Source organism: Vulpes vulpes, chromosome 2, assembly GCF_048418805.1.
Source record: "Vulpes vulpes isolate BD-2025 chromosome 2, VulVul3, whole genome shotgun sequence".
Classification (NCBI taxonomy): Eukaryota; Metazoa; Chordata; class Mammalia; order Carnivora; family Canidae; genus Vulpes; species Vulpes vulpes.
Window position 1 is genome coordinate 6,773,545 of NC_132781.1, and position 18,429 is coordinate 6,791,973.

At 51.6% G+C, this 18,429-nt stretch overlaps 2 protein-coding genes across 3 annotated transcripts in view; both read right to left on the reverse strand.

The window, feature by feature from the left end:
- The window catches only part of DNAI2 (dynein axonemal intermediate chain 2), a 29,575-nt gene extending 20,522 nt beyond the window's left edge, over positions 1-9,053 (reverse strand). Inside the window, exons 1-4 of one of the 2 annotated variants that reach the window (XM_072746714.1) lie at positions 8,933-9,053; positions 3,334-3,524; positions 1,743-1,904; positions 600-721 (exon numbers count right to left, since the gene is read on the reverse strand). In XM_072746714.1, coding sequence (XP_072602815.1) covers positions 600-721; positions 1,743-1,904; positions 3,334-3,516 — 467 coding nt within the window. In that variant the 5' untranslated portion in view covers positions 3,517-3,524; positions 8,933-9,053. Of the gene's footprint in view, positions 1-599; positions 722-1,742; positions 1,905-3,333; positions 3,528-8,932 lie in introns of both variants that reach the window. The other variant, XM_072746713.1, reaches the window with a different exon arrangement.
- Positions 9,054-15,880: 6,827 nt separating this feature from the next.
- The window catches only part of TTYH2 (tweety family member 2), a 36,625-nt gene continuing 34,076 nt past the window's right edge, over positions 15,881-18,429 (reverse strand). Inside the window, exon 14 of the mRNA XM_025999465.2 lies at positions 15,881-17,850. Within this exon, the coding sequence (XP_025855250.2) occupies positions 17,770-17,850 (81 nt within the window). The 3' untranslated portion in view covers positions 15,881-17,769. The remainder of the gene's footprint in view (positions 17,851-18,429) is intronic.

An 18,429-nucleotide genomic window follows, 5' to 3' on the forward strand; every position in this document is an offset into this window, starting at 1 on the left:
AGTTCGATTTGCCAACATGTAGTATAACACCCAGTGCTCATCCCATCAAGTGCCCTCCCCAGTGCCCGTCACCCGCCTCCTTCAGATTGCTGGAAGCAGTCCCCTACCGAGGGATTTAGCTTGCTTCCAGTCTCTGGCTAGCACACCCCCTGCTGCAGTGAATGTCCACTCACGCAGTGATTCCACACTCATGTTATCTATGGGATGGTCCTGGTGTCACACTGCTGTCCTTGGAGCTTATTATCAGGTACACTCCCGAGAGTGTGGGACAAGGGTCCCGTCTGCCCACAGTGCTGTTGGCTCATGGATGTCCCATATTTTGTACTCATTCTGCCCCGCAGGGATCGACCCGCCTTGCACAGAGCTCTGCAGATTCCCTTAGTCTTTCTCTGGAGTCAGTCCTCATTCTCCCTCAACCAGACCTGCCCCCAAGGTAGGGACCAGTTGGATGCTGGGTGTTCCATCGCTCTGCTCCTTACCGAGCTCAGAGCGCAGAAGGCATTGTACCCACGGCATGGAGTGGTCGGCAAGGAGTGGTGACCTCTGGAAGCACCCACCCCGTAGGGATGACAGAGATCGGCCAGACATCTGAGAGGTACCTGAAAACATTGATGGTTTTAGCCGAAGGGGCCTCCTCTGTCACTTCTACTGCATCCTCGTCGTCAAAATACTCCTGGTAGATGTCGATGGCATTATTCTGCTTGATGCAGTGCTCCATGATCTGAGGAGGACACATGCAGAGCATCTTAGCAGGAAGAGGACGTCCCTGCAGCCTGAGCGGGACTGCGATGGAGTCTGGGAGGGACAAGACATAGCCAGTGGTCTTTCCCCTTCCTTCCAGCCCATGTGTTCTCAGTGGTGGTGACATCACCTCCCATGGGGTAAACACTGGTTGAGGGGGGGGTCAAATAATAGGACTTTTTATGTATAAAACACAGACATATATAGAGGACATAAGCAATATACGAATGGCATTAAGATTTCATGGGGGAGGCGATTTGGAAAAAAAGGTCTGAAAAGGCTCTTTGGGGGACAGCAACGAAACAGGATGATCCCTCCATATGCAGCAGCTATCTCCTGGCTGGCACCCAGAGGGCCCTCTCCATTTTTCCAGATGTCCAACAAGGAAAAGCCCAAGCTCAAGAGTCTCCTCTTCCAGGAAGCTCTCCCCAGTCCCTTCAGCAGGAAATCAAATTTCCCTCCTTATGGAGCAGAATAGCCAGTCATCCCTCATCTTCCAGCATGTCTTTCTATATTATATGGTGATATCTTGGTCCTTGTCTTTGGCCTCCAGGGGATTACACACTCTTTGGGGCAGGATGTATGTGAGTTTTTGCAATTATTATTATTATTATTATTATTATTACTATTATTATAATTCATTTTTGGAGTCTCTGCTGTGCCTGGCAGAGGCTTGAAGCCCAGTCCAAAAGTGTTGAAGGAATGAATGAATGATCCCCCTTGGCAGGTGGCTGCTGGGTGGGGTTCTTTGGGGTCCTCTTTGCTCAAAGGGAGCACTTGTTGGACTCCTCTTGAAGCCCATCCAGCCCTTGCACCTTCCCGTCTTCCCCTTTGGCCTGCTATTGCAGACTGGTCTGCCTGCTTCCATCTGGAAGGTTCCTTAAGGCAGTCTGTGTTCTTTCCCCGAGTAGCCACGGGAGCCGAGCACAGCGCCAGGCACAGCCAGGGCTTCGCATGCAGTCAGGGAGCCCAAGTGATGGCTGGACCCAAGGGAGCCTTACCGAGCCGAGCTGCATGATGGTGTTGATGTAGTTCTCGTCCTTCTCCACCTTCTTCCGGAACCGGATGGTCTGCTCCAGCTCTAGGGGGTTCACATCCTTGGGCCAGCCCCCCTCAACATGGTTAATCCCCCGGGTCTCCATCTCAAACCGCTCTGTGTTGGCCTAAACAAAGAGCCACGGCTGAGAACATGCCTGCCCCTGTGTCCCTTCCACCAACCAGGATCCCGGGCCCATCGACCCCAAGCCCTGGACGCTCGGGGATGGACCCATGTGGCCAAAGCCACAATGCTGTCAGGTTTCAGCAAGGATCTTTCTGGTCCTCAGGTGGTCATAGGTAGCCACGAAAGTGCCATCCTATGGAGCCAGCAGCTTTGTGGCCGTGGAAAATCCAGTCCCGACTTTATCTAATGGACCAGGGGAGCCCACCCGTCTGTTCTGTGCGATCCCAAAGAAAAAGAAGTGAATGAGCCTGTTCTGCTTTATCGTTTACAAAGTCACAGGAGTTGAAACTTGGAAAGTTGGGAATCCGCAACTTTCTCCCCATTCTCTGGGGCAGGGAGGATGGTGGATACAGATGTAGTTTACCCCATAAACTTGTTGCTTTGCCTCCTTTCTATTTTTCTCCTCCCATTTTTAAAATTGTGGGAAAATACATATAAATTTACCATTTTAACCATTTAAAAACATATGATTCTGTGGCATTAGGGGCCTTCTCAAGGTTGTGTCACCATCACCCCCTTTAGTTCCAGAACTTTCTCATCACCCCAAGTGGAGACCCCAAACCCATTAAGCAGTCGCTCCCCTCCTCCTTTCCTTTCTAAGCCAGGGCTCACAAAAGCAGTGAGTCTTCACAGGGTGGACCCGCCGACAGGAGACCCTAAGGCCATCCTGCTTAGTTGGCTACTCCATGGACAATGTCACCCTGGTCCCTGTGACAGCATTTAGCCCTGGGAAAGCAGGAAACTCAGTGTTTGAACCATGAGTTACTGGAACCACCCACAGTCAAGTGTGACTTTCACTGGGTTGATTTGGGACATGACAAAGTGGGTTCTCTCCTTCAAGCTAGTTTTTTCTCAGTGATGCCTGGCATTGTGCGAGGTGGCTCACACGCCACGCCTGCTTTAGATGGACAGGAGCTCAAACTTCAACATGACGCTCCACTCTGGTATCATGGAGGCCCCTCTGACCAGAACTTTCCATGGTACCCTTTCCTTTTCACATGCTGGGCAGGAGCCTGTAGATCTGAATCCCTACTCCCTCAGGATACCTCTCCCAGCTGTGCCACATGCCTAAGACGCCTCTAGCAAGAGTCTTAGGGGTGAGACCAGAGCCCACAGGAGAGAGAACATCTTGCTTCATGTTCACCTGGCCCAGGGAATGGCTGGTTTGGGGTCTTTTCCTGCCCCTGGGTACCGTGGTGGGTCATGGGGCAATTCTGGAATTCTGGCCTCATACTTCCAGCATCTGCATTGGGCCACTCTAACTGGCTCCCAGTCACCCTGATGGAGTCACCCAGTCCCACTTACCTCCCTGCCCGGCCACCCTGCCAGGCTACATGCTCACTGGCCTGGGCCCCGGGGCAGGGACCCACCTCATGCTCTGACATGCTAGTGGAGCACTGGATGCCCTTGTCCACGGGGTTCCTTTCCACAAACTGCTCGGCCAGCTCGGGGTTGGGCGGGATGTCGATGTTCAGCTCAGCCTGGCGGTCTGAGAAGTTGCATTGCTTCCCAAACTCGCTTCGCTTCTTGACGTACACGTACACGATCTCCATGGTACCGGCTGCTGTGGGGGGCAGAGGGAGGGGGTGCAGAAAGGGGCCCCACGTGGCTGCTTCCCCGTCCCCATGGGCATCACCAGGGGTGGCTCCAGGTTCCCAGTCTGGTTGAGGGGAGGGGTCCAAGGGGGTAAGTTCAGAAGCCACATTAGCATTAAAAAAAATCATTTATTGAGTAATGACTACATGGGTTATTTTGTTCAGTTCTTGGGATTGCCCTCTGAGGTGGATGATAAAAATCTCCATTTTACTTTGAAGGAATCTCATACTTAGAGATGCCCTGAGTGCCCTGCCTGGGACCACATAGCTAATAAGGGGTGCAGCCACTCTGACCGACTCCATAGCTCTTACTCACCAAATGATAGTGTTTACTGAGTTAATATGTTCATTGGGAGGCAGGACAAAATACTGAAGCGATTACGTTGCATGCACTAGACCTGGTCATACAGCACAGAGATTTGAGAGCCCAGGCGTCTCTGGGAACCTGAGGAGGTCTGGGAGACCTCCCAACCACCTGATTGTCCACAAGGCCACCCCTTCCTGGAGTTCTAGGTACGGGACTCTACCCTCCACCACTTCCCCCATGTAGAGCCTCCTCCCTCTACATCACTCCAACCACGATGAGGCTGGGAGTCCACCTGGGAAGGGGAGAGAGCCAGACCATTTCCCAACGGGCCTTTAAAAGACTGGTCACGACGGCACAGTGGGGAATTGGCAGGCAGGCTGGGCTGAACGCTGACTTCAGGTCCTGGCCCTGCCACTCACCAGCTGCTTGACCATGGCTGGGTCACCGGGTCACTCCCGCACCTGACACACTTAGCTGCTGAGCTGCTGAAACGCAAGGCTCTGACAGTTGGCCACAGAGCCAGCATTTGTATGTAATGCAGGGAAGGCTTCTTTCACAGATGCTAACTGGAAGTCTTAGGCAGTTCCCATAAATTGCTCTTCTCTTCACTGTCCCCTGTCACATCAGGAGACTCTGTGGGGTCTGAGAGCTCCTCGGTGACTTCCATGACTGGCTGTCTGATGAGGTCTGTCTATGACATTGCACTATGGAGGTTAGCAGAGCTGCCCATTTGCTGGCCACTCCTAACTCTCAGAAAGTGTGTCTGTGATGGCAAACTCCCCAGGGCTCAGCCCTCAGGTCTGTGAGGCTCTTGGGCCTGCAGGGAGCCCTTGGATGAGTGGGTGGGAGCCGTGGGGAAGACGGCCGTACAAGAGCCTTGCTGTGGTTTGTTTTACGACTGAAGGTCTTTGGTCACCCAGAGTTTAGCTTCTTGCCTGTGAGCAAGTATTGCTACCTTTGAATGAAAGGGGGACCTGGTGGGAACGTACTTGGAGGACATGTGTCCTGCTTTAAGTAAAACCCACGGAAAAATGTCCAAACTTAGGAAACAGATGAAAAATGCAACAGAGATGCTAGAGGAGTAACTCATTTTCCCAAGCAACGTTGTATTGGGGTTTTTGCCTAAGGAGGCCCTCCGGGGGAACCCAAAATGAGTCTATTTTTAAAATCTAATTACATAGACTTTGTAAGAATTCATAGGTTTTGTGAATGCCAGACTTCATGCTTTGTATTTGTTCTTACAGTTTCCATTCTTTCACTTACTCATTCAGCAGACATTTACTTGAAACAGCATAATCAAGATGTGCAGTACTGGCATAAGGACGGACATAAATATCAATGGAACAACATCGAGAGTTCAGAAATAAACCTTTATATCTATGGCCAACTTATTTTTGAAAAAGGTACTAAGGCAGCTCAACAGAGAAATGATGGTCTCTTCAACAAATAGTGCTGGGCCAACTGGACGTTCACATGGGACAGAATGACCGTGGCCCCCCTACCTCACACCACACACACACACATTAATGCAAAGTGGATCACAGGCATCAATGTAAGAGCTAAAACTATAACACTAAGGGGGAAGAACACAGAGGGAAATCTTCGTGACCCTGATAGGGCAGATTTCTTAGATAAGGCATCAGAAGCATGGTCCATAAAGCAAAAAACAATGATAAATGGGACTTTGTTTGAATTAAAAAACTGCATCTCAGAAAATAACATTGGGGCTCCTGGGCAGCTCAGTCAGTTAAGTGTCTGACTCTTGGTTTTGGCTCAGGTCATGATCTTGGGGTTGTGAGATCAATTCTCATGTTGGGCTCCACACTGGGCGTTGGAGCCTGTTTCAGATTCTGTCTCTGCCCCTCCCACCCCCAGATCGAGCGCTCATGCTCTTTCTCTCTCTCTTTAAAAAAAGCCAAAAAAAAAAAAAAGAAAACCCAAATCTGTAACATTAAGAAAACGAAAAGACAAGCCACAGACTTGGAGAAAATATCTGTAAATCATATCTTAAAAAGGACTTGCATCTAGAATATATAGGCACCTGTGGGGTCCTTGGCACTGTGAGCAGTAGTCTGCAGGTGCCCTCACTGCATGCCCCCCATGGCCCTTCAGATACAATTCTTGCTCTGCATATGAAGAAGCCAATGCTCAGTGAGCTTAAACACCTTGTCAAAGGTCACAGCTCTTAAGTTGAGGCAGAGCTGGGCCCGTCTGGCTCTAAAGTGATGATCCTTAACCTTGGCTACATATGTAGAAGCTCCGGGGGGGGGGGGGGGTTATAAAATCACAATGCTCAGGTTAAACAGCAGACTAATGAAATCAGAATCTCTCCGTGGAATTTTTCAAACTCCCCAGGATAATTCCAGCATGCAGCCAAGGTTAAGAACTTCCAACTTAAAGTGAGGGTTCTTAATGGCTCAGCCAGCCTGTCTCAAACCTGGGACGTTCGTTCACAGTATGGAGATTCCCAGGCCCGCTCTGGCAAATGCTGACCATGTGTCTGGGGCAGGGCCTGTAGTGTGTATTTTCCACAATCTCCCCTGGATGAACGTTATGACCAGACACATGTCTAGTCTGCCTCCCCTCACCTCCAAGGCTGCAAGGAACCAGACCAGTGGGCCCTGGCTGGCTGGCCCCTGAGCTATAGGGCCAAGGGCCGTGTGACAGCCCAGGAGCACATGCCCGAGGTGGCCTTTGGCCTTGGAGCAGCTGAGGCAGAGGCGAAGGGGTGAGGGTGGGAAGGTTAACCCCTTGATCTCTTTGTATCCACATACATTGTTCCTCCAAGACAGCACCACCCCAACCCACTCCTAGGCCCAGAACGGCTCCACCTGAATCAGACTCGTAGAAAACAGGATTTTCTGCTCTTTCTAACGGTTTGGAGACTGTAGCCAGGAGAGGTAGAAGCAACGGCTCAGACCCCAGAGGGTGGGAAGAGAAGTCCAACTTGCAGGAGGTGGCCCTAATGTGTTCCTTCTCCATGGGCAAAACATACAGTTTTGTGAAGAAGAACCAGTGGGTCCCTTCTGGCCTCTGCCCGCACATCGTTGTGGGGCCACAGGGCGGCTCCTGGGTCTTTACCGTCACCGGCTGCCTGTCTCTCCCTCTGTTAAAAGACAATTGCTGAAAAAGCCAGCTCTTTGGACATACAAGGAGGCCTAAGAGCATGAGGAAACTCCAAGGACACAAAATAGCCTCTTTAGCCCAGACCATATTCGAAACAGCTTGCTTTCCTTCCCGGTGCCTCCCAAGACCAAGCCAGGAGCGAGAACAGAGGCATTGTTTTCTATCTGGAGGCAGACAGAGGGGACATTTAAAGGCTGGCCTGGTGACGGGAAGACAGCTCATTCAGGGGCCCAGAGCGGGCTCTTTTTCACCAGCCGGCAGAGCCCGAAGATGAATAGGGAGGTCAGTCTTGGGGGTCTCAGGAGGTCTCTCCTTGCTTGGTGAGACAAGTGCCACTAGCTGGGCTTCCCCAGGCGGCGCTGTCTGTCTGCAAAGGGGGCCTTCGAGGGGGGGAGGGGGCAGGCAGGAACCCTGGCCTCTGGGAGTTGGGGGATGCGGTCCCCCATCCGTGGGAACCTAGAGACCCAGGGGCATGCGGGACTCTGCAGTGAGTCTCAAACACAAGAAACATAGGGCTGGAGGCGTGCTGGCTGGGAGCGTCGAAACTGCAACCGTCTCCCACACCCCAGGACGGTCAGATCGGAACCTTCACCAATGAGAAAAACTCCTCTTGTGCAATGACAGTGAGTAAAGTGATTCCTAGAAAGAACCTCCCTGACTCATGAGAAAGTGTGTTTTCCAAGTTTGGGGTGGAGCTCAGGGTGGGAGCTTAGTGGGGAGGCAAGAGAGGGCAGTGGCTGCTTTCCCTCCACGCCGGACTCCACGTAATATAGACACGAGAACACTTTCCTCTTCCTCGTGGTCCCTGGGGCAGCCCCCAGGGTTTGTGCCAGGGATTGATGGCCTTTGTGTGGCACCTGGCTGGGCTTCCTTCTCTCTTCCTTACGTCCTTGCAGATTTTCCAGAATGTAGGGTCCTAAGGGACTTACTTGCCTTCAAATGAGGCAGATCTCCCTAGGAACCCACCCAGCCCCCTACCATGGCGTCATCCCACCTGGGCAACGCTTTCGCTATCTGTCGAGGCACACTGGGGCCAACCTGGGGGGAGCTGAGGCACGTGGATGATGAGGACAAGCAGAGTAGGGAGGAGGACCCCAGGACCCCAGGCTGGCTGTGTTGGTGTCTACCAGCGATCCCCCCACTACGACGCTGCGGGGAGATCATGCACTTTTCACTCACCCCTGTCCCCAGTGCCTGGTGCAGCAAGGAGCCCAACACTCCCTCCGTCCCATGCTGCTTCCATGCTGCGTACCAGCTCGGGCCCAGGGTTCTCCCCCAGAACCCTCTCTCCCCTCCTCTTCCATTTCTCATCAGAAAAGCACAGCCCAGCGAGGTAAAGATGTGAGAGGGGGAAGCGCACGGTCTGAAAACCTGAGAACACCCCTCTGTGGTTCCAGACATTGTGATAAACTCTGAACGCGTTGCAGGAAGGTGGAAGCGACCCTGTGACCTTGAGCATCGTATCCCAACCCGGGCAAGAATGTCCCGCTCCAGGCAAGGAGAAAATAAAACCGTGCATTTCGGGGATCGGCCGCCTAGTCGGTGATCAATAATTATGAATTCCCTGCCCACCCTTCTTATCAGAAAGCCCACCTCCTGCCATTCCAGCCCAGAATGTACTTCCCAGCCAGCCAGCTGTGAACCCTGTGGAGGTCTCCCTGGTCCGGCCTCCAGGAGACTGGTGGATCAGGACCAGCCCGACTGGGAGCACGGGGTGCGGGAGGGAAGGTGACCAGAACCTGCAGGCTCCTGTGACTCCGGAGGAGTGAGGGCAGCCGGGTCGGGGGGGCGGGGACCCGGGCACCCAGCATCCAGAGCTCTCCCCGATGGCTGCCCCCAGGAGGAGCTTCTTGCACCCTCGCTGACTACCACCCTCGGGGGCTCCCCGCTTCACTCCTCTCCTCTTCAGCCTCCAGATCCACCCCCGGCCCGCGCCCTTACCCTCCTCGGTCCGCTCCTGTGGCCGCCGGGGCCGCAAGGGAAGCACCTGAGCCTCTGCGCCCACCTGGCGCTGCTCAAACGGCTCCGACCCGCGGAGTTGACCTGTTGCCTAGCAACCCTGGCCGGGCCGGGACGCGGGGCGGGGCGGAGCACGTGACCCTCCTCTCCCCCAGCGTCTAGAGGAGGAGGTCTCCAGAGTTAGGAGAAAAAGTAACCGCGTGAGTGGTTCTTATCACACCGGAGATAATAACCCTCCGGGGGTTCTCTGCCAGGTGCTTATCCAAGTCTACAGAAAGGCACTGGGCAGGATCCTGCGAAAATGCAAAGTATTGTAATCCACGCCTGGCAAGTCCTGGGCCCTGGCTGGTGATGCCCTGGCTGGTGATGCCCTGGCTGGTGACGCCCTGGCTGGTGATGCCCGGCTCTGCTGTTTATGGGCCTGTGGTCTGGCAGGCTGCCTTACTGCTCCTTCCTGTGGGATTCCTCGCCCCCTCAGCGGGCATCTCCCCTGTGCGACCGTAGGCCCTGCACACTGCACAACAACGAAGCCTGACTACACAACCAGGGTGGACGCTCCTGGGCGGTAGGGGTGGGTGTTCCATGTAAACACCCATTGAGTGTTCACTGAATGCATGAGTGAATAAAATGAAGTTCCTCCCCGGGGATGAGGCAATGAAGCGAGATGGTCTAAACTGGAAGCACGGGGTTGGCGGTTAGCACACAGGGGTTTGGATCCCAGCGGGGCCACTTACTCATCATATGACCCTGGGAGAGTTACTTTGTTTTTCTAAGACTGAACATTGTTAACCTACAAAATGAGGGGACAGGGACCCCGAATTGGGAGGCCCAACTGAGCCAACACAGCGGAGTGCCCAGGCCCGTGCTGTTGGCGGAGTCTGCACCCAAACCCAAGCCAGCCCTGTACTTGCCACCACAGGGCAGCAGGCTACCCAAGTTCAGGGATGGGCACTTGAGGTCGGGACTGGGGTAGACAGGGGCTGTGTCAGCCAAAAAGTGGGATTGGGGATTGGAATTGGTCTTGAAAAATGGTGATGAGCTGCAGGGGAAGGAGTGGGGAGAGCATTCCAGATTGGGGGGAAGGGTGATCGTGATGGAGAAAGACATTTAGGGTGGGCGTGGATGTATCATTGTGGCAGGAGTTGACAGTCCCTGTAGGGGAGAAAATGAGAGGGGGATTTGCAAAGGTCAGCTGGGGCAGTTTGCGGGGATGTTCTGAGACGCAGGCTCAGGCAGCTGGACAGCTTCCGTGGGTTTTTGGAATTGAGAAATTACAGGGAGAAAGCAAATTTCCCCCCACTCCTGTTCCCCATCTTCTCCATAAATGAGTCTTCATCGCCACCCATCTGCCTCTAACTGGGCAGGTGCAAAAAATTCCCAACCATTCTAACAAGCCCCAAAGTGATGGCTGCCACCAACAACCCCCCCTCCCTTAGCTCTTGCTCCCACCAGTGGGAAAGGGCTGTCTCGGGGTGGGTGCTGAGGGCGGTGATGGGGGCTGGGTGCGTGAGGGTCTGAAAGCCCCATTGAACTGGCTCTGTGCAGTCAGAGGCGAATCAGACCCAGACAAAGCGTCCAGAAGAAACAGATCGGCTCCACAATGGAGCATTGGCTGGTTGGGACTGGAAACACAGACATCCTCCTCGCCCTCCCCCCAGCCCTGGAGAGCTGAGACCCTCAGCACATGCATTAATCCCTGGGTGGGAACGTGGGGGCACTGGATAGCGGAGAATGGGGAAATGGGAAAAGTTGAAGGAGTCCTGTGGCTGCCTTTTTCATATTATTGCAATGATTTATTACGGGTTCCCCACCCCCACCTGCAGGGTGCATGCTTGACAGGGCCTTGGGCAGCTCTGTTTTCTGGCAAAGCAGCCCTCATCTCAGCCGCCCTGGGGAGCCAGCATGAGGTCGTGAAATTAGGAGATGCCCAGGCATCCAGATAAAAACAACTTTCAGTGTCTCCCGGATGTCTGCCCAATCACAGGGGAATTGGCTACTGAGATTCTTCGCTGAGAGCAGCCCCGGGCCCTAGCCACCCCTAGGTCTGTCCAGGATCCACTGTACTCCTGTCCAACCCTCACTATGATTTTTCCAATCTTTTTTTCTATTATGGTAAAATACACATGACACAAAATTGATCACCATAACCATAGTTAAGAGTGTGGTTTAGTGGCGTTAAGTACACTCACAGTGTTGTGCCGCCATCACCACCATCCATCCCCAGAACTTTTCCATCATGCATAACTGGATCTCTATACCCATTAAACAGTAATTCCTCATTTTCCCCTTCCCCAGCTCCTGGCACCCGCAAACCTACTTTCTGTCTCTATGATTTTGACTACTCTCTGTACCTATTGTAAGTGGAATCATATGTCGTCTTTTGTGTCTGACTTATTTCACTTGGTGCAGTATCCTCAAAGTTCATCCATGGTGCAGCCTATGTCAGACTTTTCTTCCTTTTTAAGACTGAGTAATATTCCATTATCTGTATAGATGGCATTTTTTATTTTTATTTGTTTATCTACTCATCCATGGATGGACGCGAGGGTTGCTGCCACTTTTTTTTTTTTTTTTTTTTTTTTTTTTACTATTGGGAATAATGGTGCTGTGAACCTGGGTGTACAAACATGTCTTCAAGACTGCTTTCGATTCTTTTGGGAAGTAGAATTAATTGCTGGGTTCTATGGTCATTCTATTGACTTCACAGAATCTCTTGATTTTTAATTTTTTGAAGAGCCTCCATACTGGTTGCTATAGCAGCTGTACCTTTTTGCATTCCTGCTGATAGTGCACAAGGGTTCCAGTTTCTCCACATCCTTTCCAACAGTTGTTCTTTTCGTTTTTTTTTTTTTTTTATTTTTTTATTTATGATAGTCACACACACAGAGAGAGGCAGAGACACAGGCAGAGGGAGAAGCAGGCTCCATGCAGGGAGCCCGATGTGGGACTCGATCCTGGGTCTCCAGAATCAGGCCCTGGGCTAAAGGTGGCGCTAAACCACTGAGCCACCGGGGCTGCCCCTATGTCTAGTTTTGAATCAAGTTTTATTTTGTTGTTGTTGATTTCTCTATTTATTCTGGCTATTAATCCCTTATCAGATACATGATTTGCAAATGTTTTCTCCCATTTCGTGGGTTGCCTTTTTGTTCTGTCAATAGTGTCTTTTGGTGGCTCCAACTTGTCTCCCTTTTTTTTTTTTTTTTTCCATTATCTGTACCTTTAGGGTCGTATTCCAGAAATCATTGCCAAATCTGATGTTGTGAAGCTCTTACCCTATGTTTCCTACTAAGGGCTTCATAGTGTTAGGTCCTGCATTAAGGTCTTTTATCCGTTTTGAGTTGATTTTTGTATTTGTTATTAGGTAAGGGAGCAACTTAATTTTTTCCCATGTGGATATCCAGTTTTTCCAGCACCATTTGTTGAAAAGATTGCCTTTTTCCCCATTGAATGCTCTTGACCCCTCCTTTTTTAAATTAAAGATTTATTTATTTTAGAAAGTGGGGGAGAGGGAGAAGGGGAGAGAATCTAAGCAAACTCCCTGCTGAGCATGGAACCTGACATGGGGCTTTATCTTATGACCCTGAGATTATGAACTGAGCTGAAACCAAAAGTCAGACACTTAACTGGCTGCACCACCCTGGTGCCTTAACTCTCTTGTTGAAAATCATTTGAACATGTCTTTGAGGATTTGTTTCTGGACCCTGTTTTTTTCCACTGGTCTCTGTGTCTGATGTCATGCCAGCATTTCTCTCTTAATTATGGTGGCTTTGTAATGAGTTTTGGAAACAGAAGTGTGAGTCTTCCAGCTGTGTCCTTCTTTTTCAAGATTCTTTTGCTTATTTGGGGCCCTAGGAGATTCCATATGGATTTTAAGATGCGTTTTTCTATCTCTGCAAAAAATGTCACTTTTCAATGAGGCCTTGGGAGGTGATTAGTCATGTGATGGAGCTCTCATGAATGGGATTAGCATTTGTATAAAAGAGACCCCACAGAACTCCCTAGTCCCTTCTGCCATGTGAGAACATAGAGAAGAGGCACCATCTATGAACCGGGAAGCCTTGCCTATTTGTAAACTCAATGAAGTCAAGGGCCAATTGCCTTAGATTTTTCTGCGTTTTTCTATCTCTGCAAAAAATGTCACTTTTCAATAGGGGTTTTGCTAAATCTGTAGATTGCTTCGGATAGTACTGACATCTTAATGAAATTAAGTCTTCCAATCCATGAACATGGGATATCTTTCCATTTATTTATTTCTCTAATTTCTTTCAGCAATGTTCTGTAGATTTCATTGTACAAGATTTTCATTTTGGGGGGTTAACTCCTAAGGGATTTTTGGGGGGGATACTATTTTAAATGTCCTTTCAGATTGTTCACTGTTAGTTTTGATTTACAGAAAAGTTGTAAAGATGGTACAAAGGGTTCCCATATACCCCTGCTACAGTTGAAATGTTTATATCCTCCTCAAATTTATATGTTGAAATCCTAATGCTCAGTGTGATTGTGTTAGGATATGAGGACTTTGGGAGGTGATTAGTCATGTGATGGAGCTCTCATGAATGGGATTAGCATTTGTATAAAAGAGACCCCACAGAACTCCCTAGTCCCTTCTGCCATGTGAGAACATAGAGAAGAGGCACCATCTATGAACCAGGAAGCCTTGCCTATTTGTAAACTCAATGAAGTCAAGGGCCAATTGCCTTAGATGTTTCTGTAGTCCCCAAATTTAGAGAAGGTTATGTGCTTCTCTAGGTCAGCAAACTGTAAACTACTATAAGAGATAGGAAATATTTTAGGCTGCAGATTAAGAAGAAAATCAAAGACATTTTGTAGATACTTATATGATAAGGGAGAAAACATTTCCCACACATTCTTGATTAACAAATCAAAATATAATTTTTCCGTAATACAGGTTTATTAATGAGAAGAGTGGAATTCTTTGGAAGGGAGACAACATTTTGTTTAACTGAGGTTCAGAATTAGTATTCTCTACTGTCAAAATCAGTTGCAAATAATTGATTTAAAAAAAACATTAAAAAATATAGAAGCTATGCTTACAGGTCATATAAGGCAGCAGGTCAGACTAGGCTCACAGGCAGTAGTTTGCTAGCCCCTGTGCTAAGCAATCAATTCATTTTTGAAGGGAGAAAATAGAAATTTGAAAAGGAGAGGGGAGGAAGGTAAATGCTCCTGATGTGGGTTTATCTGTCAGTGGGCAAACAATGTCTCTCGAGTGTTGCTGCATCAGCAGTTTAGAGCCAAGAGGCAGTGATATTGCTCCTGCTGCTTTGAAATATGAGACCTTGAAGTTTGGGAAGAGGGAAAACGCACAGCACAGCATAGTTTAGGACTACTGGAGATGAGTCAGCTTTGGAGCAGGGACCACTCTGCCACTGCCCCACATGGCGAAGTTGGCCCTGAATGACAAACACACACCCCTGTTCCTGGCAAAGGCTCTGTTTACAGAGGGGCCCGATGGAGTTCATTACTTTGGGAGCAGGATCCTGGGTCTGAGTCGGGGCTGTTCAGAGATGTTTAGAAACAGTGAGGCTGAGCTGGCAGGCTGGCAGGTAGAAGACTGCTTGGCTTGGCAGAGAGGCCTATTTACCCCCCTCCTTTCCCTCGAGACAGGAATGCAGAAATGCAGCTCGAGGAGTGTCACATGTGGGGACCCAAACCACCCTGGAGCTTGTGCACTCCCATGTGGCCTCCTTCTTACTTCGTGCAGAGCCTGCCTGCAGCTTGGGTCTTCTCTGTAGATCCCAGAGTCAATGAAAGCCCACAAAGTGAATCTCATTTGAGTATTGAATTGCAGTTACGTTTTAAAAAAATCAGAATTGGCGGTGCGGGTGGGTGGTGGGGGAGAGGCACCTGGGTGTCTCAGCAGGTTGAGTGTCTAGCTGTTGATTTTGGCTCAGGTCCTAAGATTGAGCCTCATATCAGGCTCTGTGCTCATCAGGGAGTCTACTTGAGATTCTCTGTTTTCTTCTCCCCTCTAAAATAAATAAATCTTTAAAAAAAAAATCAGGGTGATCCCTGGGTGGCTCAGTGGTTTAACACCTGCCTTTGGCCCAGGGTGTGATCCTAGAGACCCGGGATCAAGTCCCATGTCAGGCTCCCTGCATGGAGCCTGCTTCTCCCCCTGCCCGTCTATCTCTCTCTCTCTCTCTCTCTCTCTCTCTCTCTCTCTCTCTGTCTCTCGTGAATAAATAAAATCTAAAAAAAAAAAAAAAAAATCAGATTGGTTTCTCCATTGCTCCAAGCCTTTTTCCCATTGCTCTTGGTGTCCTGAGACGAGAGAGAAAGGCACCTGTCCTGCTAGATGGGGTGGGGGAAACATTCCTACTTCAGAAACGCCTAGTTCTGACACTCAGCTTTGAGGGATGAGCAGTGCCGAGGCTGGCATGTTCTGCTGTACAGAGCCCGTTGTATCAGGTCTCAAGTGCTCCAAAGGATGCCTAAGCTGCTCCCTTCAGGAAGTTCCTTGAAATGCAGTTGATTCTGGGAGCCTAGGCTGCTGTGCAGAAGAGTAAACAGGGTGTAGGGCCACAGGCACAGAGTTGGCGTCTGCCCTGCGCGAAGGGTACAGAGCATCTCAGGTGCCCCTGCCCAGAGACACCCCCATGGAGACACAACTTCGGCACAGAGTGCAGCAAAGAAAGACCCACGGGAAAGCTGGGTGAGCCAGCAACCTCATATCTCACCTGGGGGATGTGACCACTGCCCCAACCCCATAGAATTGTACAGAGATGCCCGGCTTGGGCTCTGGGTTGGACACCTGGGCTCCGCCGCTTGCTCCAAGTCCTGTCTTTTAGTTTTTGCACTGCAATCAGTCCAATCTGCAGAGAAGCCCTCCCTCCCATAACCCAGCCTGCTGGGAGCTTGCGGCACTCCCGTTATTTCCCGCTGCGGAGGAAGTCAGACGAGCGCACATTTTAGTACAAGTGGTTTATTTCTCCCCAGGTGAGGGCGCACATGCATCAAGCAGAGGTGTGCCCACCTGGCTCCTTCAGGAACTACCCAAAGGATTCTAGTTTAGTTTATACGCATTCAAAACAACTCTACAGTCGCCAACAACAAAATGTTAAGAAGCAACATCTCGACGTCGCGGAGTTCCTATCTGCGTGCGACGTGGCCATACACAGATACGTTTATGGTACACGGTACATACAGGTTAACGCAGGTGAGGCAAGAGTCCAGGCTGCCCTATGGCCCTCTTCTGTCGTAGAGGTGTGGCTGGGCACCGAGAGCTGCTCTGCTGTCAGCGTCCTGATGGGAAAGTGGCTCTTTGAAAATGGAAATGGAGCCCTCGTTCCCAGCCAGGTCGCCCCGTGTCCCTGGTTTTGGGTGTGCAAGGCTGTGTGGGCTTCCGTGCTGTGCACTCCAAGTTGCCAGGAGATTAGAAGCACCAGAGACCCTAACCCTGGATCCTCAGCAGGCAGGATGGTGGGTCATTTCCTCCTGGCCAATAAGCTACTTCTCACGGAGCAAGTGGAGCTCAGGGGGCCAAGGACAACGGGATGGAATGGGATTAGGGAAGAGGCCTGTCTCAGGACAAGACACAACCACCGTCCCACTTTGCTAAAACCTTTAAGACAAACTTGCCGGAAGACATAAGGGAGGGGACGTTCACTTGGGCAGCCCCCAGGACAGGAGAGTGCGTTCAGTTGTCCTTCTAAGCTTTTCTGTCCTAAAGGGTCTCCATCCTTGAACATGATGAACCCACATCCCCACCAAGCAGCAGCTCGGGACAGCATGTCTCATGGGTCTCTACTTTGTTTATAAATCTTCCCTTCCTTCAGATCCATAAAGAACTGGCTGATGCCAGCAAAATCTGCAAAGCAATGGCATACAACCCAAGGGTAAGGAGTGAGCCCTACATCTATTGTAAAAACTGGATGCACTAGGAGTTTCAATTCTTTGGATAATCAAAATATTCAAAACACTGGGTGGGGGGAGGGAGAGTTAGTGTCGCTTTCAAAGTGTCTATTAATACCTGAGACTGTCCCTATCTGTAGTGAACAAACTCACAGCATTGATTCTGGAATGGAGAGGCGGCGGAGGGTGGTGGGAGAGGGGTAGAAGGTGGCAGCTGTTGCCCACGTCCCCACAGGGTCTCACTGTGGAAGCCTGCCAGGGATGCAGCCATGGTCCCCGGCCCTGGGGCCACCCACCGCACAGCTCCCCAGCACCTTCCCTCTGTGGTCCAGGGAGGGTCCGTCTGGCTTGACAGTGTCCCATTGTATCAGAGACATCACCTGCCTTAAAGCCATCTCCTGATCAGCCCGTCCACCTTTACCTGCAGGGAAACGCTGCCCACCAGCCATGCAGCCGGGAGGGGAGAGGGGACTCGGAGACAATGGTCACCTGGACCCGCGGGCCAGGCTTGCGGGAGCCAGAGGCCTGGCAATGAGATCCGGGAGGACCTACATCTCAGGTGATGCCCGACCTGGCCCCTCCTCGATGCCAGCCCCCACCTGGTGAGGGAGAGGATGTAGGGGTGAGCGGAACCAGGCTCCCAGCTTCAGCTTGGCCAAGCACCTGGGGGCATTTCTGGCGTGGACAGGAGGGCGAAGAGGGAGAGGCTGGCCCGAGTCACGGGTCTTCTGTCTGCCTGGGCTTTCGGTCGGGAATCTCAGCTGAGCTCAGGTCGATACCCCCGCATCGCTGACGCTCCTCCGCAGCCCGAGAGCCTGCCAATCCCGTGGGCCGGCGCCCAGTCTCCAGACGCCTTTGGTTTCTATTAAAGAAACGCAGCTCGCGTTGGCCTTCATTCAAAACCAAACCGGCTCGGGGAGGCAGGCACCTCTGCAGACAGGGTGTTAGGCTGGAAACTCATTGCCGTAGTGTCTCAGGTGCTCGTCCGCCACGGACAGGTAGGTGGCCCTCATGCTGGGGGAATACTGTGCGAGAGAAGGAAGGGGTCGGGTCAGGGGTGGCCGCACCGGACCTTGCACCAGACCCCGGGCTAGCGAGAGTGCGGGAGCTCCCCGGGGACTGGGGGCAAGGCGGGTCTCTATCACAGGCGTTGTGGGAGCACTAGAGTGGCTTGGCCAAGGCTTCGTTGCTGGCCATGCCTCCAGTCCTGGGCCACCCGGACACCTGGCTCCCAGCCTCAAGTGCAAGACGCCCACAGGCCAGCCACCCTCCCTCCGCTATGGCAGCCACGTCCACTTCGGGGCCCACCACCAGCACCCGGGATGGCGTCAGGTGGTCCAGTGCACTGGGGAGCCTGCCTAGTGAGTAGGCCGAGGGCACGGGCCCACGGACTCAGAGACCCACATTCAAATCCCAGTGACCCAGTGACGCATCTTCCTCATCCCAGGACCTTGGCTCGGGCTCTCCACCCGCTGCCAGCCTCAGGTGCCTCCTCCGCAAAAGGGACCTGAGCGCCCTCAGCAGTTGCAGGGCAAGGACGGGATGCTAGCAAACGGGCGACGCCCCTCGCACGGCGGTTCTCAAACTCGGCTGTGCATCACAAA